We start from the raw sequence: 25,822 nt of genomic DNA, 5'->3' as shown, positions 1-25,822 counted from the left end.
TTTTCGACAAGCACATGGGTGTCCACATACTTTTGATCACATACTAAAAATTGACTCATTTTTACTCAAATGTTTTAACAAGTGAAGCATGATCCAACACAAAAACAGATCAGAGCAGCTATGGTTTAAGGTTATCTGGCAGTCCAGAGATTTGAACCTCCAGATACTCCAGAAACTAGGTTAATGTAATTGACCAAAAATGAAAGTTTGTCCACTCCTAGGAACAGATGAAGAAGTGAGGCAGGAATACTCTTTGGATGGGATGCCAGTCTATTCCATGGCACCATGCGCACACCTGAGATCAATTTGCTTCAATTCATCAGCCAAAAAATCCTGGAGGAAACCCATGCAGTCACAAGCAGATTATGCACCAAAACTCCCAGCTAAAGATTGACACTAGGATCCTAGAGCTATGAGGCAGCAATGCCACCCACACTTTCTTTGTTTTGAAGGTACTACAATGCCAGGTTAATGTAGAGTAGACGGAGTAATCCCCTGTATCATCTCGCTGTTTCAGAAATCTATTTAATATATGGTTCCCTTCTAGTAAACATCAGATATTAAACTGATAAAGAATAGATACTTCATGTAAGCTTATTTAAAAGGCTGAAATCCAATAATGCCTCAAACCATATCCAGGTCTTCATGTCACACAGACTTTACATGGTTTTGCAGACAGTGTTACTTACTTAATGTTTAATTCTGTATAAGTATGTATAAAAAGAAATTAAACTTCCCAGTGTAGCAGGACAGACATCTTCCACAACAGGAATCACTTTTTATTCAGTGCAGTTTGCTATTATTCTGACAAGAAATGCTGGTATCGGGATCTGTGCAGGCCACTCAACACCAACCTTGGCAAACCATTATAACCTCGCTTTATGAACAAGTTTGAGCCTCTTAGTTTTAGTGAAGGGAAATCTTAATGCTACAGCAAACAAAAACACTTTTAGATAATTGTGTGCTGCCAACTTTGTGGCAACATTTTGAAGAAGGCTTACATATAGGTGTGTTGATCCGGTGACCACATGGCCATATAGTGTATATTAGTCTATTAGTCTTTTAGCGTTCATGAAGAACTGAAGACGTGAACCAAACGCCACAAAATTCTTTTCACATGGAAATCTACACCTGTTTTCAAGTGCCATTTTTTCACACAAATATTTCTATTTTCAAACCCATTTCTGCTCTCTGAGATCCCTCAACTGCTTGTTCATAAAATTTGAAGGCATTATATTCAACCACTAAATTCTACGTGAGGTTATCCCAACAGAAGGAAAAACAAGACTCTTGACTAATTTTATATCAGACTTGCAGTGATAAAATAATTTATTTGGTTGTACTGATAGAAAATGCCTGATAAGAATACCAGTGTACTGGTAAAAAGCGTTCAAGTATATATATCGAATACAGGCAAATTGTATCAACCAGATTTTTATTACTGATAATGAATTATTCAGCATCAGATAGCTAATACAGTACCTGGTTTCCCTTTTTAAACTAAGCCATCTGCACGGAAAAGCCTCAATGAGCCATACAAAAGCTGACGTGCGGTATTTGATAAGCAGCAATCAGACAACAACATGCTGTTCCATTCATTACACAGCTCGTAATAAATCTGACACACTGGCTCTAATGCAATCTGAGTGTGGAGCAGCGAGCTATACGTTATCATCAGATTTGTGCTGACATGCCTCTTTCCCCTCTCTCTCCCCTCCAGGCTACATCAAGCGAAAAGGAAGAATGAAGACAAGTGAGCGAGCCTCCCTTTTTGGGAGCCATGGATGAACACTGGCCCTTGAAAGTCCTGCCCTGCTATCTAGGTGATGAATGGCTGCTCCAGCAAGTCAATTGCTCTGTGCTACTTGATCCTTCACATGCTGTCTCTGGATTTAATATACGCAGACATTCAAAAACCGTTGGGTCATTTCAGTGGATCTACATTGTGAAGAGCAACACTATATTTTCTGCATGCTGCCTGAAAACTCGATGAACCCAATGAACATCTTTCTCACGCGCACTCACGGCTTCTTATCGCTCTGGCCAAACTAACCTGAAAAGACCCACGCATTATATCTGGTACATGCATGCTAAGGATTTCCCTCAGTCAGCGCATGCACTCCGGCCATGGAAAAAATCATGGCATTTTGTCAATAAATGCTGAGGTGTGGTTAGGCCGGCAGTCTCAGAAGTCAAGCAGAATCAATGAACACTCTGTGAGTAATGAGCGGATAGCTCTTACGTTTAGTGGGCCAGAGAGGAACCACCTGCCAAAACCAAGCTGTGAGCTTGGCTTTTCTTACTTCTTTCAGACTCGCATTTCCATTGCAAAGTAGTTCAGCTCCAGCCTTGGCTTGAATTGTATACTGCTTCAAACTGAAATTATTACGTCTCTTCAAGAAAAAAAGAAACTTTACAGTCTGAATACATCCTGTAATCTCCAGGACTGACTTTTTCACACCAGAATTATACTACAGCAAGAAAACCCAGACTTGCAAAAGCCACTCTCACTCTCGAGGATTAGAGAGTGAAGACACGAATCCTTTCAATTTACAATAACGTAATTACGCCAGGCAGAAAGTAGCTTCTGCATAAAAGGAAAGATAGCTCTTTACATAAAGTAACTAGGTATCGGATAATTGAAAAGAGACTCAATTTGACCCATAGCTAGAGAGAAAAAGGGACAACATAGCAGTGAGTCAGCGATAGTGGTGGTGGCCCTCGCCATGGTGCTGCCACCACCAGACAAACGACACGTCTGTCTCACCACCATTGTCATCATGACCAGCATGGCCTTCATGGATGCCTACCTGGTGGAACAAAACCAGGGGCCACGCAAGATTGGCGTCTGTATCATTGTCCTGGTCGGAGACGTGTGTTTCCTTATAGTGCTCCGCTATGTAGCTGTGTGGGTCGGAGCTGAGGTACGGACGGCGCGCCGCGGCTATGCCATGATCCTCTGGTTTCTCTACATCTTTGTTTTGGAGATCAAGCTTTACTTTGTCTTCCAAAACTGCAAGGCTGACCGCAAAAGTCTGGAGACTGTAGCAAGGAAAGCTCTGACTTTACTCTTGTCTGTATGCGTACCAGGACTCTACTTGGTCCTGGTGGCTCTTGACAGCATGGAATATGTTCGGACATTTAGGAAGAAGGAGGATATGAGAGGAAGACTCTTCTGGGTTGCTTTGGACCTCCTGGACTTGCTTGATATCCAGGCAAACCTTTGGGAACCCCAACGAACAGGTCTGCCCATTTGGGCAGAAGGGCTGATGTTCTTCTACTGCTACATCCTGCTTTTGATCCTACCATGTGTGTCATTAAGTGAGATCAGTGTGCAGGGTGAAAATGTATCACCACAGAAGATGATGCTATACCCCATGCTCAGCTTGGTTACAATCAACGTGGTCACCATCCTGATACGTGGCGTTAACATGGTGCTTTTTCAGGACAGCCGGGTCTCCACCATCTTTGTTGGCAAAAATGTGGTGGCAATAGCCACCAAGGTGTGTACCTTCCTGGAGTATCGGAAACAGTCTCGAGAATTCCCGGCACGTGAAAACGCAACCGGTATTCCAATGGAGATCCAACAGAACTCAGTGGGACATGGACAGGCTCTGCCAAATGCAACAAGCCTCCCACATGAACCTACACCAGTCCAGGAGATCATCGACACATGACCAAGTAACCAGTTAGAACTGAGTCCTCAAGGCTCCAACCTGGCACAGTTCTACCATTTGATGAATGCATGAGAGAGGGGACTTATGGTGTTATGTATCACTTCTAAGTATTTGGACTGCGTTTCAACTGGGACATATGGAAGAAATGTTCATAAATAAAACACATAAACCAGCTGAAATTTCTAGGTGCAGCAAAACCGATTTCTACTGACTGAGCTGGCATATTTTGCTAGAATTTCTCTCTGTAATTGCTGAGTGACATCAGCTGAACTTGTTTTCCTTTCAAGAACATTTCTGAGCGTGGGATTTTTCTAACACTGCATTCCTTGCCGTGTACCTGACCCACCAGATATCAGCATCTCTCGAAAATTGGCTCCTGCAATGCAAAAGGACTTGGGGAAGGGATAAGATAGAAGAAAGTAAGCAATTATTGATTTACAACTGAGAGGAAGCTCTGCTTTTGAAATGTCTGTTTTTAGTTAGGATGAGATCTTTGACAAGTGGATAGTAATTGAGTGTGTTCAATTGCTGCAGATTGTGAGGCTTGTGGTTGTGCATACAGAGATTGTGTGGGCCAGTGTAAGGATTGGATAATGATGATAAAGTCATAGAGGGACTTTGGCAACCTCAGCACAGAGAGCAAGACAAAAAAAAATACTGATCTGACAAAAAAACAAACAAACAAAAAAAAAAACATTATGATATATAATCTATGTACATTCCCTCACAAAAAGCCTTGAAAGTCAGTGAATGCACTCACAGAGCTTATTTGGTAAAAGCATACAAGTAAACATTATTATTATTATTATTATTATTATTATTATGTACTAGTGTGTGCTTCATTTATACGTTTTATGTTGGAGGGTGTTTAATAAAAAAGAGTACTTAATCTCTGTGTTTGGATGAGTGGGAGACTGAGAGAGACATGTTAAATGTTAAAGATGATAATGTAACACGAAATCCATAGCAGGAAACTGTGACCAAAAAAAATAAATAAATTTGCCTGTCATCTTCCTCCCACAACAGACTGCCAACATCAGAATGGGCTAAATACAGCAAGTGTCACCATCCTTTGAATAAATTCTGTCGGAGCAGAAAGAAATCATATTGCAAACCTGCAAAAAATAATGAATTATCTATAGCCCTATCAGTGGGAGCTCACCTTTCCTAGCCTTACGCAGCAAGGAAGCTATTCGTAAATCACCAGGTCTATACATCTGGAAATGAATTGTGCCTCTTCTACAGGGTGTTAAAAGCTCCTTTCTTGCCCTCGACGATTTATATATCATCCATAACCTCCTGATATATTCACTCTCAACAGCATTAATTCAGCGCATGTGGATAATGTGAGGCAGCGTTTCGTATCTTGCCAGTTGTTGACACCCTCTGTAGTAAGCAGGCCATGCTGAGTAGACACTTTTTCTCTTGCTTCTACTTTGCTGCACTTCCACACTTACCATCACTGCTCTAAGTGATCACAGCCTCAGAGCCCAAGCTGCTGGCCATATATCTACATGTAAATAACCCTCCTCTTCAGGGCCATCGACAAAACCATTTCAACATATGCCCACTTAGTTTGAACCAGGAGTGAGCACCAGTTTGTGAATCAACGATAAATTATACAACATAAGCCACATTAATACGCTTACAATTAATGTTCATGTTCCTGCCATTGTTTATGAGGGGCAGGGCATGGCTGCCTCCTTAAAATCTGCCTAATTTTTAATGTTTCTCCACTGGCTTTTTGGTTAAAAAAGCATGCACACAGCGTTCCCTTTTTACCCCATAAACAGGCAATCAGTGATGCTGTGGGTTTTCTTTTTTTAGGTTTCTCCTACATGAAGCTAATAAATAACTTTTTAGCTAATGCTTTAATATTAGAAATTGTTTATAATGCAATCTGTTTATCATTACTCGTCATGCTGTACAAGATGATCCCAGTAAAATCTTTGGCAACTTATATGATAAAAATTGTCTAACGATAGACCTGCAATTACAGAATATTGCTGCTAGGTCATTAATCAGAACAATCCAGATATATGCTGAAAATTGATCTGTATGAACAGAAGCATTCTTCAAAGTAGGTTCGAGATCATAACAACGTAATCGTAGCTCTCCCGTTTGTGTGCATCATTCTATGGTGTCCTCCTATTGGTGGCTTTTAGACAAGCTTCATGGCAGCAAACACACTATTGAGATTTTAATTTCTCACACTGCCAGAACGCCAGCAGTGAGCTGCCAGTGAGCACGTCACTTTTTGCATTGATCAAAGATCACCGTTCTCAACTCGAGATCAAATAATGCTTTTACAAGCTGTGATTTTTGTCTGTATCAGTGACATCAGGCTAAAACTCATACATGAGTGTGAACTCACATAATCATCGCAAACTCAACTCAAATGGATTTTTTTCACTTGTTCAACAGCATCTTGTTCAGTTCAGTTTCTGATAGTGTATGCTATTGTCATCTATCACAAAAAAATTAATAAAATAAAACTGCTATAGTGGCCATCTTGGAGCTGGAATCCCTTTCTTCATCAACCTGAGGTTTGGTGTCACAACAATTGAACTTTACAGCCAGAAAGGAGGTGTGGCACAACGTTTTGGGTCCAATTTGATGTCTATAGTGACATTTTCTGATATTTTGTGAACCACTATGTAAAAATACTGAATTACTAAGCCGAATGTATGATGAATTATACACACAGTTTGCAAAATGACAAACAATAGAATTGTCTGAATGGGTAATTATGGAGATTTTTCCTTTACAAAAAACGCTGAGATGAAATATTTCTGGTTATGTGCAAGAAAAACAGCCTCGACCAGTGAATTAATTTCATTTGGTCACCTGCTTCAGCTGGTCAAGATGGCCTGGTTTAATAGTATGTGATAGGATATGACATCTCTAAATACTCATCCCTTAGACATGACAGAGTGATTTGATGAGTGTCATTTTTTGGTTTGCACCTAAATTTCATGTAATTGAATCCAAATGGGGATTTTGTTTTGTCATTTCATGGCCAGAGAAGCAATGGAGTTCATGTCTATCCTAATTAGGATAAATCCTTTGTTTTTATAACTTAGAAGCTCCCAAATCTTGTGTATGTTGTTGTGAAGGTGTAGAAGGCATCAGTATGTGGTTTTGACCATCATTGTCAGTGATTTTAAAAACCGCTTGTGCTAGGAAGAAATGGATTTTTTTTTTCTCTGTCAAGGATAAAAATAAATGATTTTGCTGGGAGTGGGGCCTTGTAGTGGTTTGGCATGCCATCATTTTGTCCCAAATATATTTATGGATTTTCATGCAGGAAGTGCTCAGCCAGACAGAGCAGAAGCTGCAATGTCATCACCCATCACCACTGCAGAACAAATTAGGAAGAAAAACCGGACCACAGCAATACCCAGAAGCACTGGCAACATGGAACTAAGTCTACATTTGGGAAGATCAAGCCACTTTTTCTGGTTAATGAAAGATACAAGCAACTGGGTTTTTATGCTTCATTAAATTTACACAAGACTCTTCCAGTTAGCTAGTGTTAAGTTAACTAGCAAGGAGTCAAAGGGTTTTTTCCCCCCAAGTACATTAGCCTGGTAATTAAGTTGAAGTTTAGATTTAATTGTACAACATACTGTGCAATTTTCTCAGCTAAATTCTATGTTTAGAATTCAGTGTGAAGTGCACAGCTTCCGTATCAGGGTGAAATATGGATATTGTAAAGTAGTGTCTTATTTCTTGCAAAGCTAGCTCTTTAAGCTGGTGCTCAACTTGATTTACTTCCTCACAGGTGAATGCATTCAAGAAAATAGCTGCTGCTGGCTTTATTCGTTATTCATGGCGCTCCCTACCCACGTCGAAACAGCTCTGTGGAGACTCGCTTGCTAGCAATAACAAGGTGTAATGCACTGCTTTCTGAAATGTAAAGTTTTCCCACCTTTTATGGGCTTGCCAGAAGGAGATAGATATGGCAGAGGTGAGTAACATGGTAAACAATGGATTAATGAACAGAAAAGTGTTTCTAAAAATTAATACAGGCTTATATTTTATATATTTGGGGGGTAGCAGGGATGCCACCAAATAGTCACAATAATCAACAAAAAACTGAAAGTTGCAATCAGCTGTATTCACCTTCTCAGTAGTTCCTGTACATTATATCTAATTACTGAACTAAAACACTGCATAACCTGGCTAGTACTGCTTTGCTAACCTTAGCTAAGTTACTTAAAACACTTTTGTGACTGGGAGGTAGTTAATATTAACATTTTTAGCCAAAATTGTGTGCCATTTTAAACAAGGTAAGCTTTGGTAATATTTTAAATTACAAATTACTTCCGAAATAAAGTTTCAAATGTGAAAATCGCTCAGATCGTGTTAGCCAATGTTACTCTAGTTACCATGCGAATATTTAAAGTGATTTAAGCCCTACCAAGTGCTCCAAGCTAATCTGAACTAATGCTTTCAGATGATGCTCTCATGCTTTCAAATGATACTAAAAGACAGCATTGGCGGTTTTATCTCATAATTCATATAATAAGTTGCAGGGTTTTGTAGCTGTATCAGTAACGACATAAAGCATTTCCATCCGGAGCCAGAAAAATCAGTCATGTTTATTGTGACAAGATCTTGTGCTAAAATCACAGAATGTCCCTCATGTGGACTGTAACTCTTTATTCTGTTATATTTCATCGTCCATGATAGTTATTGCCTGACATTATAGACGTCATTCTCTCAAAAAACTAATGACATTCACAGAATAGTGTTGAACTGGTGGTGAAGATCAGCTGCCACCAATCACATTTAACACTGTCTGATTATCATGCACTAAATCAATCTGAACATGTATCATGTACGCGCTGAGCTGAAGATGAATATTGTATGTAAATAGTTGTATCATATTCTTGAGGCAATGAGAGATCTGCTACACAGCTTGAGTCACTCTAAAATCTTTTTTGTTACTATATTAGATACAGCTAATCATTTATTGAGCATAATTTGATCGCCTTCATCACCTCAGCATAAAGGCTTCTGTAGAGAAATTTAGAGAAAACAAATACCGTTCATGAAGAAAGGTTCAAACCAACCTAGACCTAAAAAGCTTTCTAGTACGTAGCAAATGAGTTTAATCAGTAATGGGGAGATCAGACTAAAAGACAGAGGGTGGATTAAGGCTAATTAAAAGGCGATAAAAGAACAAATAAAGGATCTTAATCTGTTTCTGTAAAGTCACCTTTCTGGCTTACCTGCAGCGAGATACCGTAAAAGAGGTTTAATGAACTTAAGTAAAGTGCCGAGACTTTAGAAGCAACTTTTGTTGGAAAAATTTGCTCAAGGTCAAAGCAGCAGTGCTTAGAAAGTGTGAACTTGCAGCCCTCCAGCCTTTGTGTGAAAGCACATTTCCCATGAGGATCTGTCCATATTAACATAATTACAAAATTGATTGCTTCTCTGGCCATGAGACTTCAACAAAGACTCCATTTCTGTAATATTTCTGTAATAAAAAAAATACTAAACTTAGTTTGAATGGGCCAAAAGGAATGGCATATAAGCAGGGGTATAAAAATATATAAGTATATTCTATATATAAATTCTGGTCCATGTAGACATGATTGCATCATGCAATTCCTGCAGATTTTTCAGGTGCACTTTCATGCTGTGAATCTTCTGTTCTACCACATCCCAAAGGTGTTCCACTGCATTCAGACTGGGAAGGTCACTGAAGAACACTGAACTCATTATCATGTTCATGAAACCAGTCTGAGACCACTTTTGCTTTGTTGCATGGTAAATTATCATGCCAGTAGAAGACAAAGAGATGTACATGGTCAGCAACAATACCTAGAAAGTCTGTGGCATTTTAACTGATGATTAATTGCCCAAAGTGTGACAAGAAAACATTCCCCACACCATTACACCACCTCCACCAGCCTGGACTGTTCACACAAGGCAGGTTTGGTCCATAGATTCATGCTATTGGTGCCAAATTCTGACCCCACCATCTGAGAGCCTCAGGAGAAATCCAGATTCATCAGAACAGTTATTGAGTTGTTGCGTATTCAGAGATGTTTTTCTACTCTGGTTATCTGAGTGTCTGTCATCTCCAACCTTCATCAACAAGCTATTTCATTCACTGGAATCAGCACATCTCTCACCAGCCACAGTCAGAATCACTAAGATCACATTTTTCTGATGGTTAATGTGAACATTACCCAAAGTTCCTGGCCTGTACTTGGGCTTGTGGTCCACTTGAGTTCTTGAACTACAACCTTTTGCATACCAGATTTATGGATTTTAAAACAGACCTTTCTGTAGCTTTGAAGGCTGCAAGAGAAGTATTTAAAATACAAACACTAGCTGTAATAAGAAAATTCCTATACTAGTGCTGCATGTCAAGATAGTAAAAATTATACTACAATTATCACTAAAACTATGTATATCTTTTTTTCCAGGTCATCACACTATTGATTGTTATGGCCAAACAAGTTTACATCTTGTATAAAATAAAATCTAGATGAATTATGTAAAATAAGATAAAATCTCATATACTTGTCTCATGTTGGTATAAAAACAAGTCTGTATAATTAAGTATAACTTCAATTTGAGCTGCATAATTTTCAGCTGTCAGATTCAATTCCGCCTACAAACTTTGGGGTAATGCCAAATTGTGCAAAGGGGGAAAAAAAGTCCTGCTGTCTTAGAAGACTTCCTGATACCTTAGAAATGTAGATGTTTCACAAACCCAATCAGTGGGTTTAGAATAACTTTATTTATTTATGTATGTATGTGTTTGTATGTATGTATGTATGTATGTATGTATGTATGCAAAAATTAATATCAAGCATCATAAGCCTGTGTTGAATTAACACAGTCTCTGGATTGTTAATTTCATGTCATGTGAAAGATCGGCATCTTCATATCAGTTCTCATTAATCTATATATCGTGCCACAAATGTACTTCTTGGGCCACTTCCCTACACTAACCCTGCAGTTCAGCAGAGAATCTTTGCATCTTTTACCCATACATCACTCATATATATTCACATATATGTCCTTCATCTATCTAGAGCCCTCCATTACAGCTAATGTTCTGTAATAGGAGGCAAACTGCATCTTTGTTTGGCATTTCATGATCAGAGAAGCAATCAAGCTCCCAATTATGTTGATGAGGACAAACCCCTCACTGCTCTTGGTCATAAAATCTGTTATTAAAAAAAAAAAAAAAAAAAAAAACCCTCTTCACACCTGAAAGTAAAAGGCATCAGCGTGTGGGTTCGACTGCCAGGACAGTGATTTAAAAATGTTTCTGCCCAGCAGTAATAGATCTCTCCCTGCCAAGGATAAAAATAAATGGCTTTGCTGGGAGGGCCTCGTAGTGCATTACCATCCCATAATTTTATCCCCAAAATATTTATGGGTCTTCAGGCAGGAAAAGCCCAGCATGCCTTCCATTTTAACAGGTCTGTGCAGTATTGTAGAAGTTGCTGTCTATGCTGTCGCCCATCATCTCCGCTGGTACAAATTTCCAAACACTCATATTTTATGTCTTGCCAACACCTCAGACTGCTGTAAACATGCAAATCACTGTTTTATTGTTACCACAGCACTTTCTCAAACTTCAAAATAAGTTGAAAAGATAATTAATAGAATGAATAAAGTTTAAAACTTTTACAGAAAAACTAAACTTGTGGAGGAAGAGGTCTTTCGATAAACATATACAGTAGGGAAAAATATCTATCTTGTTATTGCTATAGTTTTTTTCTAGCAGTAAGAAATTGAATGAAAGGAGAGATGTTTTCATGTAGTCTAATCAAATAGACTACCAAGTGTTAAGAGAAGTACTTGTGTGTTTTTCATAATTTAGATTAGATACCTGGACCTGCATTTATAAGGAAGAAAATCTATCTAATCTATTTTCTGGATCTTTTATTTAGCTATAGTTTTAGTGATGTTGATCTAATATAAGAGGTATTTATGTGTATTTAACTCTCAGGTGCACTTATTTATTGCGTATTCTAAATTATTTATATAGTACAAGTGCAACGCTTTTATTTCAAGCATTTAAACTTTCAGTGCCACTATCTAAAGTTAGGGTTCTAATTCTCCTCGGGAGATTTCTCGTAGAATTATTTGTGACAAAGTCGATACCCAAATGAAACACAAGTGAGAATCCCTTTTAAATCTCTTGAAATATCACAGACATTTTTGTCTTGGATATTAGGAGCAACCGAGGCTTGTCAGAAACCCATGCTGAGAGTCAAGATCTCATCAGGCTGCTTCCTGAGAATTAAGCCTGTGGACAAAAGACAGTGGGCACGTGCATACATGTCATTAGAGGTTCTGGGCTCATCAGAGGGCAGGACAGCACAGTTGTGAGGCTAAGAAGTGTGTGAAGAGCCTGTAAGCTCCATGGCCTGAGGCAAAGCTCATTAAAGAAAATCAGTCAGCTGAATCTGAACAAAAAACACTGAATATTAGGAAGACATGGTGACGATTCTTGTTTTTGTAAGGTCCTGAGGACGTTTCATCTAATTCATTCTGCACTGTACAACAGCATGCTAGTGAGCTTCACAAATAACACTTCTAGATGAATGGTCAAACATAAACACACTCCTAAACGCTGTGGAAAGTCTTCCCAGAAGAGTTGAAGCTGTTATAGCTGCAAAGTGTGGGCCAACTTCACATTACATTCATGTGCATGTAAAGGCAGATGTCCCAGTTTTGGCCTAGCTTGCAAACTCCACTCTAATTCATCCCAAAGGTGTTCTATCAGGTTGAGGTCAGGACTCTGTGTAGGCCAAGTCAAGTTCCTTCACACCAAACTCGCTCATCCATGTCTTTATGGACCTTGCTTTGTGCATTATTGTGCAGTCATGTTGGAACAGGAAGGGTCATCCCCAAAATGTTCCCAAAAAAGTTGGGAGCATGATATTGTCCCAAATGTCTTGGTATGCTGAAGCATTAAGAGTTCCTTTGACTGGAACTAAGGGGCCGAGTCCAGCCTCTGAAAAACAACACCTGAATTCAATGATTTGGAGGGGTGTCCCAAATCTTTTGGCAATATAGTGTATTCTATACATGCAGGTTTAACAGTACAGTGACAGCTGAAATGGATCAAAATATCAGAAATTGGTAAATTACTTGAAAAACTTTTTAAACTACTGCAGTTATGCTGTACATGCAGTTAATCAACCATAAACCTCCATTCTTTAGCTTCTGCCATATTAGGAAACACTTCACATGAAACAGCGAAGCCACTCACTGTACAATCTAGAGCATCAGTGAATACGGTTACCAAAATATACTGTATGAATTCACCATGCTGCTGATTAGAGGGAAAAGAGTCACTGACTGATTACGGCAAACTTTTCACACACAATTGGCAGCATTAGTCTAGATTTCTATGAAAAACTCTCAAACACTACCAGGGTAAGAACTATACTTTTTTTGAGTATAATTACGTCATAGAAACTTATTAAAATTATTTAAATATAAAATATTCAACTTCATTAAATTTGCCTGATCACTCTTACAGATTATTATTATTACAGATAATTATTATTATTATTATTATTATTATTAATAATAATAATAATAATAATAATAATAATAAATAATTTTAATAATAAAGTTTACTGTTAAAATACTGTTGTCCATATGCGCAAATTCAAATATCTCCCATGCAAAATCAAGCAACTTCCTGTTCTACACTTCAGGCACCAAATGCTTACTCAGCAGCAGCAATGTCTGAGACAGCAGAGACAGATGAGCCTAATTTATCAGCCATCTTCATTTTTTTAATGCTTAAAAGCCAAAAACTCACGGAGATAGCAGCATTTCACCACTCAACATCCAGCCTGCAGAAATATGTACAAGTAAGCTTAGCTTAGACTAGCTAGGCAGAGCTTAATGTTGTAGTACAATATGAAAGCTTTCGATGAGTTAAATCTATAAAATGAGATCTGCTACAGCACAGAGGTCACATTCAGGATCATGTATAAGGGGCTAGACAGATGCTAGCCCAGTAACTTCAACATGGCTGAAAAGGCTAGTTACCATAATTGTTTAGCGCTTTCCTTAGAAAAAGAACATTTATAGGTCTGTTGTAGACATAAATAAAGTAATTATTCAAGTAGTTCTTACCTCATATAGTCATATTTTAGTCATTTTCTTTTACTCAGCTGAATTATTGCTATACTTTGCACTCTTTCCACCACCTGAATACATGATGGCCCGAAAAATATTTTCTGACACTCCTGCATTTATTGGGTATTATTTTTAGCCTCTCAATCAGCCGGATTCACAGACCATTTACCATCCTGTTCAACATGCAATTCAGCCATGAGGCAAAAAGTTGTCAACAAAATTATGCCTCAATTGCTTGTACTTGAGCGGTTTAATTAAACAGCGGAACGAGTCTGTTTAAAAATGTACAAATACCACTAGATATTTTATCATTTGAATAATCATTTATCCTGGAGTGATACCAAACTGAGGAAAAGGGTGAGTCTGGTTTCAAGGTTTTTTTCAGCTCTGTAACGTCCTTTTGTTCATTTTTCTCGATGTCTCAGAAACCACTAAAGTAAATCCTGCTTAACCTACTTTTACCTACAACTCAACAACCTAACATAGCTTTGAATTATTTGTGTGTTCATTTGTGCAGTCGTAGTGCTATGCTGATTTGTTTAGCTATGTTAGCATTTAGTGCCACTAAAATACTAAAGAATTAAACTTCCTCAACCACCAGCCATGCCTTTGCACGTTGACGTGTAATGAGCACATTTGGTAAAGTATATTTTTTTGCCAAAATGTTCCTTTGTAAAGTATATTTTTTCTCTGAAACTCATTAGCTGAACCTGAGGCACATATTAGCGATATGACTCATACATTTTATTGAACAGTGGTAGAACGGTGTGTGAAGAATATCTCATGAGTGAGAACATGTAGCGTGTTCGGTTTTCTGTACTTTGTTACGCTCGCTGTTCAAGTGGTTAACCCTTTTAAAACCACTGTTGCTTGGCAACTGCCAAATATGAAAACACACAAAATAAGGCTAATGTTTTCGGTAGCTAACGTGTAACCATGAAGCATTTTATATGTATATGAGGGAAGGTGCCAGAATTCTCATGCATGTGAAAATTTTCCTCAGATTTGTTGTTAAATTACCAGAAAAAAAAAGACTTCATACTATTGAATCCTACTAAAACACTATTGAAAGTGACCCAAACAGTCTTTCTATGGATTTTGCTCTATTAAAATACAAAGAACTGTGACTAATAAAACTTAGAGCTATCTCAAAGATATTATCCAGTCATTCAAATGGATTCTTGTCATAAATGTCTCACTGCCGAATCTGAATGTAGAACTGTGAGGGTGGAATATAGTCTAATCTAAGACCGGGCCTGGAAAGGAGTAGATAACCCATTTTCACAGATAATTATCTCTTTTCTTTTATACCCATTCATTCACCTACAATTCTGCTAAAATATGGAACGGAAGTGAGCTTAACCTTTGTCATGTGACCAATGGGGGGGGGGGTGACTTGTTTCATCAAATACTTAGCAAAGACTACCACCTGCTGGTCAAAACTTACTTTGTAATTTTCATTCAAATATAGCTTGAGATGGACTCTGTGGTCCACGAGACAAAGAAACTCATTTAACCAATGCAATTAATTACTTCAAGGACACAGTGTGTGTACTGTTTGCTTTCCTGGTGAAGTGTACATGACATCTAGCTACACATACTGCATTTATAAAGCAACTAAAAGCAACAGATATGCACTCTGTCATTTCCTTTTTCCTCATTTGTACATTATTTATGGTTATCACAACTCAGCTCAGTCGTTTCATCCAGCTAGACATCGCTCTATTTGTCCTGGCTAAGCTCCTTAAAGGTGAGAAAAATATGTTTTGGGATGTCTGCCTTTAAATGCACATGAATGTAATATGGAGTTGGCCCACCCTTTGCAGCTATGACATATAACTCAGCAAGGAAAGCTTTCTACAAGGTTTAGGAGTGTGTTAAAAGGAATTTTTGACCATTCCTCTAAAAGCGCATTGAGGTGCAGGCCAGTCAAGTTCCTTCACACCAAACTCACTCATCTATGTCTTTATGGACCTTGCTTTGTGCACTGGTGTGCAGTCATGTTGGAACAGGAAGCAGTCATCCCCAAACATCCCCAAGTCATAACCCAAAAGTTAGGAGCATGAAATTGTTGAAAATGTCTTGGTATGCTGAAGCATTAAGAGTTCCTTCCACTGGAACTAAGCCCAACCCCTGAATTCAATGATTTGGAGGAGTGTCCCAAAACTTTTGGCAATATAGTGTAACAAAAGAGTATCTCTAGCTATAAGATAAACCAGAGATAAACTGTGAAGATGCTTGAGGAAAGCACAAGGCTTATGAGGTGAATGTTTTCATTCTTAGGATGAAAGGATGAGTAACATTATTTTTTTTTTAATTTCTTAATAAACAATCAGAATTAAGATACTTCAGTATTGCACCAATCAAAAATATCTGGCTTTTTCTAGCTATTATCCTTCCTCAACAAAATAGTACAGCTTTGTTTAGTTTCACACGTTATTACCGGCTTGTTCTGAGAGAATTCCTACAGTCATATTAATGCTCCTGTTGTCTTTGGGCTCAAATTTGACCTGTTTTTATATCAGAAATAAGGTTTTATCTTATGTAAATGAGGTCTATTGACCATAAATGACAAAAGAAGTTGTACATTTTGTGGTAATAAGTGTAAATTAAGTTAATTAAAAAGGGTAACACATTTCATGCTTCAAACAAACAGTTAAACGGGTAAACTAGACCAATATTGACCCAGGAGGACAAAAGTTACATGGTCAACAATACAAAGGTTAAAGAATATGCCTGTTTATCATATGAAAAATTGCCAGTTTTTGCATACTTGGACAGTGGAACCTCATTGGCTCTTAGATTTTATGATGTAATAACTTTTACCTGTCACATATCCAATAGTAAAACAAGATTTTCAATTTCAAAAAGAAGTAGCTTTGATATTTGTTCCTCTCCCCTTCCTAGTTAAGTATTTTTTGTAACTTTGGGGAAAAACTGAACTCAGATGTTTATATAAATATATAAATAAACTGTAGAATTAATGCTTTTCATTGCTAATCTGTTAGTGAACATCAATATCGCGATATAGTATACAGGGTATACAGTACATATTTTGACTTATACCACACTGCTGTTGAATTCTTGTTACTGATGGGTAAGAAAGAATTATTTTTCGATTATGGGATAATCACAGGTTCACGTTAATGCACTCTGTTATAACGTCATCTTTTCTATGCTAGCGGCTTAACCAGACACTTGGTAGACGCTAAGCATAATTGATATTAAAGAAGTGTGTAATTGTTGATATCGTTAGATTTATCATTTTTATTTAACGTTATTAGAAGGCATCACCAATGTCTGTGTTTTTAACAGTCAGTGGTGAACATTTTCCATTTTGCAGTGTCTTCGATCATATTTTTATTGCATCCTTAACTTGGTGGAAAACAAGACAGGCAGCAGAGGGAATGACTGTTTATAGACGCTATAACTAAAAGTGATAAAAAAAAAAAAAATCTAACATTTTGTGAATGTTACTTTACAGTAAACTAAAAGTAACTGCTGTGGTATAAGAGGAATAAAACACATCAAGATGCTGTTATTGGTAAATAAACAAATTGTACCAGTAATTGCTTTGCATCAGTCCACATCACACCACCTCATCTAGGATTAATCGCCTAAGATGTAATGTGTTATACACACCACTACTGCACATTCAAATGAATTCCCCTGAAAGGATCTAATCATTAAAAAAACATTAAAAAAAATGTAGTATAACTTTTAAGAAGCAACCCAAAAACACTTCAGGATAGACTCTGAATGTGTTCAGAGAGAAGTTTTTTTTTTCCCCCCTCAACTATTATCCTGCATCAGCATGACCTGAGGCAGATCAAAAAGTTGAAACCCCTTAATGGTTGGGTGAAATCAGAAATCAGGTTCACATCTGAGTGAAAAGCAGTAGGGTACTGATAGAAGAGCTGATTAAAGCTTTGGCCCACAGGAGAAACTGCTCACTCTATCTGAAATGAAGGGAAAAGTCTTTCCAGTGAGCAATCACTCGAGAGAAAGAGGTCCAGTATCCCATAATACACTGCATGTGGGACAGGAAAGACACTCCTTTTGTCTCCTCTCATCTCATCTCAGTCGCATCACGAGTTGAGACCTTAAAGCTCACATTCCAACACTCAGGCACGGGTATAAACAGCAGAGTTTAATCTCAACAACTTCCCCTTTTGTAAAGGTTTTGTTGATATACGACAAATGTCCAGGACTCATTTCCATTTTTTTTTTTTAATGTTATTGCTTTACAGTAAAATGCATAATGGATACGTCCATTATAACAAGACAATACATTCATCGAAGTTAAACAGATTGTTAATGGTGTCTAAGTTTACGTTATACATATTCGTTTAATTTTAATGATCTTTTCTCATAAGAGAGACACAAATCCCACATCAGGTTGAGCTCACAGTGCATAGGGTCACGTTCATTTATACTGAACCGCAATTAAACTCCCTCACCATGTCATGTTCCATATAATCTCATATATACATCATATGCCGGTCATATGAGTCATATGAAATGTGATATCTTTTAATATGCACTCACAACACATTCTACTTCTTTTAAAAATGTATTAAGTACGCATTTATGAATAGGGAATCGGTACATTGGACGTGTGTGTGTGTGTGTGTGTGTGTAACAGTACAATAGAACATCAAAAGTACATGAGACATACAGAGACTCTTACAGATCCAACCACACCAAAAAACTGATATATTTTCATTTCCAGTCTCCACAAATGAACTTAACTCTTTACTCTCAAACATATTATTTTAAAAGAAAAAGATTTTCTTTCAAAAACGAAAAAAAAAAAAGAAAAAAAGTCCAATACAGCTGACAATGCAGCATCATCATTATCTGTAAAGTGTACAAAATGGCACTAGAGAATTATTTTTTTTTCCCTGTCCATGAAATGAAATCCCAAACAAGCTGCCATTCAAACAAATCGAAATTAAAATTGCCGAGAGTCCGGATCTCTGGGAAGGAAGAATCGATGTATTAACAGAGTGATTAAAGACACGTCCTCCCAGGCATGGATAGCAGCTTGAAAACTCCAAAAATTCTTGCAGTCTCCTCCCGTCCCATGTCCGAGGAGTCGACAGACTCGGTTTCAAGTCATTCACAAAAAGGAAAGATGGGAACTGTATCGCCCGTCCTCCTTGCATAGCGCCCCTCCCCCTCCCCCTCCCCCCCTCCCCCTCCTATCTATAACATTCTTCTCATCCCTAAATATCTACTGAATGGAGCATCCTGATGAAAAGAGGTTCATGTTTGTCCTTCATGCTAAGACGTGAAAGCGATGCTCATGTCGAGATTGCATATTGTAGCAGCAAACCTCACACAAAAATTAGACATGCCTTTCAAAAGCAGCGTTTTCAGTATGCGTGAGGAGAAAAAATAATCAGTTTTTGTTCACTGCTGCTGGTTTGTGTTCCCATCATGCACTGCGGATGGAGATGGGATGTGCTTTCCTTTCGGCAGCTGTGCTGAAGGAGTCAAGGTGGTTCAGGGGGATCTCACCTTCCCTAAAATCCTCCTATAATCGCTCTAGTATTTTTTTTTTATTATTTTTTTTTACACTCACACAGAAGGAAGCATGGTAGACTGAGGAGAGAAGACTTGCTTGGATGCTTGTTTTAAAGTGCATGTATCTACATGGAAAGTTGTTTAAAAAGAATGCAATCATCCACCATTAACCAGCTAGGAGAGAAAATAAGGGTCAAGATCCAACCTACGATCCTCCACTTCCTGCTCAAAACAACACGTTTACTCACATCGATTACGTACAGATTTCACAAGATGACATTCTAGAAATTTCTTCAGACTGGGACAAAAAAAATAAAAATCTGTTAGACGAGAGGACACTTCTACTAAGATCCCTGCAGTTCCCTTTCTTTCTCTCATTCTCTCTCTCTCTCTCATTTTGCATTCTTATTACAAAAAGTTCGACAAGACTGTTTGGAAGTAAATAATTTTCCCATTGCACTGCAAAATAGAAAAACATGCACATTTGTCAATGCCACAGTCCACTGAGTGAAGAGTTTCTTAAAAAATAAATTAATTAAATAGTGTCAATAAATAACCCAAAAAAACATGAAAAAGCAATGTAGATTTAAAAAATAAATAAATAAATAAATAAATAAATAAATAAATAAATAAAGTGAGGTGTTTATGTAGGGCAAAGCCAACACAAGCCGTATTTGACAGATCTACTCTAACATAGAAGAGGTCTTTTCTTTTTTTCATTTTAAAGAATAAAACAGCTGCCAACAAGAAGATCCTCTTCTTGGGTCATGGAGAGAACTTTTTGTTTTTCATGACTGAGGGCTTGTGTTGAGGTTTGATTGACCTGCTATGGTGAGACAAGCTCCTGGTCACCAGAGAAACATCAAACACACGCTTTGTGGACTGCTGTCATTGAAAGAACGTCTAGAATTTACTGTAAGTTAAAGAACGACATCCCAGCCCACTTTGAGGTAATGGTGGTTTTGATACTACAGTGGAAGACCAGAGGCTAGTAAAAGAACTGAGAGTGAGAAAGAGAAAGTGTGTGTGTGTGTGTTTGGGTGAGGGTTGGGAAAGGAAAATAAAGAGGGAACAACAAGATGAAGGTGAACGTTAGCTGATGTGGAGGAGACTGCGTGGATTTTAATGGTCCTCCTGACACATGGGCAGGTTGACGAAGGTGAACACATTGTACTCGATCATGATGGAGAAGCAGAGGAAGACGGCATACAGGATCAGCACGTACACACCCAGCTTGAAGTCCAGCTTCCACTTGTTGATGTGGATTCCCAGGATCTAAATACACATATCAGTCACATAAAGATAGAAAGTTAAGCTCTTAACTAAAACTGACCCAGGCTACTTGCACAGTATTTTTGGACAGTATTTTGCATCAGGTTAGAGGCGGGGTTTTTTTTGTTGTAGCTGAGGACCAATCATGTCACAAGCTAAGAAGCATTTCTAGACATGCTGTTACATAAAAATAATCCATGAACATGTGAGAATTTTACAACAGACATTTTTGATTACATTTTACAATTAAAGGTAACATAGTCTGGAATATTTACAACACATTTTACTTCATCAACCTCTATTTTTCTCTTTCTCTTAAATTAGCAAAAATTGCTACTCGTCATGTTAGAATGAAAGAATACAAAAGTAGAAATGTCCTGAAGACTTTCCAGTGCCGGAAAACTTAAAGGCAGTTATAAATAAATCACTTGCACTGGAGACTCCTTCCATAAATGTAAAATAAATGCTAATAAAAGCTTCAATCAGAGCCAGTCAACCAAGCATGGTGATTAGAATATTAGGCCACACCCATAAAGTGATCAAATCAATCTCTGATCTGTAAACTTAAACAGAAAACGTTGAAAAAAAAACGCATTCCCCGAGGCTTTCATATAAAAGCAGCTATCAACCAATTTGAAGAGTAATTTCGAGCGTAATGTCCGTTCACCAAGAGATTGATTGCACTTGACAACTGCAGCAGTGTCTTATGAGAGCTAATCAAGTCTGTTTACATGTTTATTCTTGGACAGCGAGATAACTTCAAGCTTCAATAAAGCAGCTTTTCAGCCAAGTCAGCAAAAGCAACTGTGTTCTGATTTATTTGTCAAGAGCGTGCATGTGTGTGTGTGTGTGTGTGTGTGTGTGTGTTTGTGGAGAATCACCCACAGTGAGAGCAACAGAGCCGAGCAGCAGCACGACTGAGTACAGTAACCCTCGACTGTTTATCATCACCTGAAAGAGAGAGCAGAAAAGATGAGGTTAAAACACTTTCCCAACAGGAACCTGTCCTGAGTGTAAATACTGTTTATGCACACAGCTCAGGTTCTTTTATTTATAATTCTTAGCAGTCAAGCCTCTCTTGCACACACTTCTATCACTTTAGCTAATCCACCTACTGCCATGTGTTTTTGGAGGATGGAGGAAACCCAAGAACCCAGATGAATCACAGAGAGAGAACATGGGATAAATAGGAACTTAACTTTAAACGTGATAATTTTTATTCTATGTTCCTATACTTCTGTGAAGCTGCTGAGACAATGGCCACTGTTAAAAGTGCTATACAAATAAATTGAATTGAACATGCACAGAAACCAGACACAAGTTCAGTAACAAACCTGGTAGGCTTATAATGATCAATAAAACGATAAATTTAACTGTAGTTATTGTTTATTTTTTAATAAAAAAAATAATATATATATATATATATATATATATATATAAATAATAAATTAAAAAAATTGATATCAGTAACCAAGGTCTCCTGGTGGTATGCAGACTTTGAGAACCATAGCACTATTTGAGAAATAAAATGAAATCAGGGTTAAAATAAAGTCATGTTAGTCATGTCCCATTTCCTCCACATCTTATTTCCACTCCCTGCTATCAGGAAGAGAAAGGGCAGAGCTCAGGATTGTTTATATTGATCACTGAGATGAATATATTGAGGTCCTTTAAATAATTGTGACGAGACATCCTAACTCAGTGGGACAGAACATTGCTAAGCATTGAGCATAAAGCCTCTATAAAACATTCTATTCCAATATCAGCCTAAAGAAGTTGAGCTACATTAGAGTTAATGACCCAAGACCAGTTTAAGAGATCACAAAGTGGATGATTTTACCACTGAGCCGTAGCTGATGGCCATCGTCTGCAGAGCCCACGGCAATCCGAGTCCCACCAGGATGTCAAAGACGTTACTGCCGATACTGTTAGACACAGCCATGTCACCCAGACCTGCAGTGAATACACACACACAGTCACACAACCAGCCAACACACCTGTACTGCCATACAGGACCTAATGTCAGGGACATCACGCTTAAATAAAAAAAAGTGAATAAAGCTAATATGATAATATACTTAAAAAAAAATAAAATAAAAAGAGAGGCACTGCAAAAACTAGCATAGCAGATACAGATATAGCCTAAATTTATACAAAACAGAAATGAAGCACTACCATGTGAGTAAACTCTACAAAAAGTCTACATGCAGAAGTCCTCAGTAAGCAGAATGAAGGTCACAGTCATGTACATCTGTACAAGGTTTGCTAGCTAACATGAGCTACACGCATGTGACAGGAATTCAGAGAGGATTTCATGCTCTATCTAGGAAATCACAAATCTAACATTAGCCAGTCAGCTCACATGAGCTAACCAGAAAGAACGGTTTTTTTTTTATGTTTAATATGCTAGTCATGTACAATAATGCTAATAATCTACTCTGCTAGCACTATATAGCTAACATGAGCCAACTACAGAGAACTCGAGAGGAGTTTCTTCGTTGAAGACTTGTACACAATGCTAATAATCTCTTCTGCTAGTACTATATAGCTAACATGACAGAATAATTTTTTACGTCATGTTTACTAATGCTAATAACCTCCTCTGCTAGTATTATATAGCTGAGATGAGCCAAGATAGAATTCAAGAGGAGTTTCTCTTTACAGTCATGTTTAATAATGCTAATAATCTCTGTTGCAAGCACTGTTTAGCTAACATGAACTAACCAAACTGCAAAATGAGCAAAGCTGACTGAAAATCTCAGATGATTTTTAAATCATACAGACTGACGAGTGATTTTTAAGTCATACAGATTCAGAATGTTCAAAGTGCGTTAACTAACATGAGCTAATCTGACAATTTGTGAGAAGGCTTACTTTTGAGGGTCGGTTGCAGCTTAATCTGGTTTGAATAGTGTGTCTGAGTTCATATCTAGGCTAATCTGTCTAATAATAGGCTTAGATTATGTAGAGTATTTAGAGTACCACCATGCAAGTTCCTGTGAATGACTACAGAAATGATATTGTATTAGAACAAGCGTATTCATATAAACCTATAATTTGCCCTGCAGTCAGCAGTACTGTCAGAGCTCCAAGAACTTTTTCACAAGTTGGCAGTGATAGAAGAAAAAACTTCCCCAAAACATGTTTGAATAGCAAAGACAAACCTTGGCGAGCAACAATCAGGCTGGCGATGCAATCTGGGACGCTAGTGCCGGCTGCCAGGAACGTGATGCCCATAATAACATCGGGAATTCCGAGCGTGTACCCGATGATGGTCACCTAAAACAGTGTGCAGGTTAGGACTTCGGCAAAACAAGGAACGGCGATGAAAGCTAAGCGAAACAGAATAAGCTGCTTACCATCCACACCATAAAGTAGGAGAAGACTGCAATCCAGACCGTCGAGAGGATGAAGGACAGCATGAAGTATTTCTCCCAGCGAGGTCTGGAGCAGTTTGGGATGGTGAAGAAGAGCAGAAGCAGCAGAGGCCATGAGATCAGCCATTTGGTCTTGTTCATGCAGCCCTCTAGACGCACACAAACACACACCTCAATAGCAGATCCTACAAGAACAAGAACACTTGTTCACTTCACCAGTTCACTTAGACCAGTGATGTTGGACTTTTAAGGAGGACTTTCTAGGACAGAGCAAAAGTTCTTCACAGCATGTCAACCAGTTCCAACTGGTGCAGCTGTCGAACAATTTGCCCAGCTGTTAAGAGGCCACAATTTTTGTACATATAACATAATTAGTAATTTAAACTTTTTTTTTTTTTTTTTTACATTTTTTAAACTTTTAAAAGGGCAATTTTGATATAATTAATTACAACAAAATTGCTCAAATTATTTTGTCAGTTTTTGTATATACATTATTTATTTATTTTTCAGTAGGCTAATTTTGTATGTGTTTTTTCCCTTCTACACATTAATGCACTACCCCATTTTTGTGTTGCTTTTTCCCCTCATGATTCACATTTGGTCAGGAATACACACTCCACACTGGAAGAAAGGTTTGGGGCTGAATGCATTACATTTAATGTGAATTAATATTTGGTTAATAATAGTTTTAAATAGAAAGTTTTTTGGGGTTTTTTACAAAAAGACCACACTCAAAAGACTAAATTAGGGGGATTAGTGTGATTAGCATGATTACATTCCTTAACAATTTAATTTTTTTCATATTTTTTAATTAAACCAAAATTGCCTTGAATACAGCGGCTGCCATCTCAAAACACTTAAAACCTCATTTAGCAAATCCATAATTATTTTTTTTTTAAATAAAATGTCAAATTTCATGCATGAGTATATTCTGTGTTCAGGTGAACTCCGATTTCAATGTTTTAATTTTCTTTTTCCCAACACAGAACAGTAGAGACACACACACACACACACACAGAGAGAGAGAGCAGAATGTGTGACACTCCCTACTTTTGTCTTCTTTTCCACAATAATGGATTCTTCTGTCAGGGATGAAGCAGGAACAATCGACAGCTTTCTCCCGATTCATGTTGGGAAATATGACATACTTTTTCTTGAATTCATGTGAATATCAGTGTCTCAAATAGATATCATAAGCCAGAATGTGTGCAAGTGTTTGGCGTTCAATGTTGTCCTCAGTATGACCTCCATAAGCTTCTGCCTAAAGCATTAAACTAAAAGGAAACTCAAAAAGCTTTAGTCCTTATTCTCAGCTACACCAGTGTTGGATGTGTGCTGAAGAAATTTCCACAGTAGAGTGAACACAGCAGCCACTTAAAACGGAACTGCTCTGATTAAGTTAATCTTTATTATTGAAGCTGGTGAAGATTTAAATGGGGAAAAAAACTGTGCGCTTTAAATGGAATCTTACAATATCACTAATTTTATGTGCACCATAAGCAGCTATACAAGATGTCAAGATGCATAAAAGGTGCAGCATCTATAGTAATAAAAGCTAACCGATTTGCATCCTGATAAACGGACTTGCCTCATCCCATCCCTACTTCTGACTGGACCTGAAAATCACTCGCTGATGCTGAGGATGAACCGAGACACACATCCTCAACATCATGACATCACTGTGGATGGTACCATACAGAAACTGTAATGATATGGATGCTGTGGATCAGTGTTAATTTCGTTAACGAAGACGATGATGAAAAACATTTGTTAGCGACCATTTTTCTGTGACTAAGATGAAACTGATATCTGATGATTAAAAACTATGAT

General features: G+C 37.8%; 2 protein-coding genes across 6 annotated transcripts in view; one reads left to right on the top strand and one right to left on the bottom strand.

The window, feature by feature from the left end:
• Positions 1 to 6,863, top strand: part of tmem121ab (transmembrane protein 121Ab) — a 77,944-nt gene extending 71,081 nt beyond the window's left edge. For all 3 annotated transcript variants that reach the window (XM_058379473.1, XM_058379474.1, XM_058379475.1), the window contains one exon: positions 1,721 to 6,863. In XM_058379473.1, the coding sequence (XP_058235456.1) occupies positions 2,727 to 3,677 (951 nt within the window). In that variant the 5' untranslated portion in view covers positions 1,721 to 2,726 and the 3' untranslated portion in view covers positions 3,678 to 6,863. The remainder of the gene's footprint in view (positions 1 to 1,720) is intronic.
• A 12,155-nt stretch (positions 6,864 to 19,018) lies between these two features.
• The window catches only part of slc24a4b (solute carrier family 24 member 4b), a 49,069-nt gene continuing 42,265 nt past the window's right edge, over positions 19,019 to 25,822 (bottom strand). For all 3 annotated transcript variants that reach the window (XM_058379470.1, XM_058379471.1, XM_058379472.1), the window contains 5 exons: positions 23,975 to 24,141; positions 23,780 to 23,894; positions 22,456 to 22,568; positions 21,501 to 21,566; positions 19,019 to 20,618 (listed from right to left, as the gene is read on the bottom strand). In XM_058379470.1, the coding sequence (XP_058235453.1) occupies positions 20,466 to 20,618; positions 21,501 to 21,566; positions 22,456 to 22,568; positions 23,780 to 23,894; positions 23,975 to 24,141 (614 nt within the window). In that variant the 3' untranslated portion in view covers positions 19,019 to 20,465. The remainder of the gene's footprint in view (positions 20,619 to 21,500; positions 21,567 to 22,455; positions 22,569 to 23,779; positions 23,895 to 23,974; positions 24,142 to 25,822) is intronic.

Source organism: Hemibagrus wyckioides, linkage group LG25, assembly GCF_019097595.1.
Source record: "Hemibagrus wyckioides isolate EC202008001 linkage group LG25, SWU_Hwy_1.0, whole genome shotgun sequence".
Taxonomy (NCBI): Eukaryota; Metazoa; Chordata; class Actinopteri; order Siluriformes; family Bagridae; genus Hemibagrus; species Hemibagrus wyckioides.
Note: the sequence above shows the minus strand (reverse complement) of the source record. Positions and strands in the feature narration are given on the sequence as shown.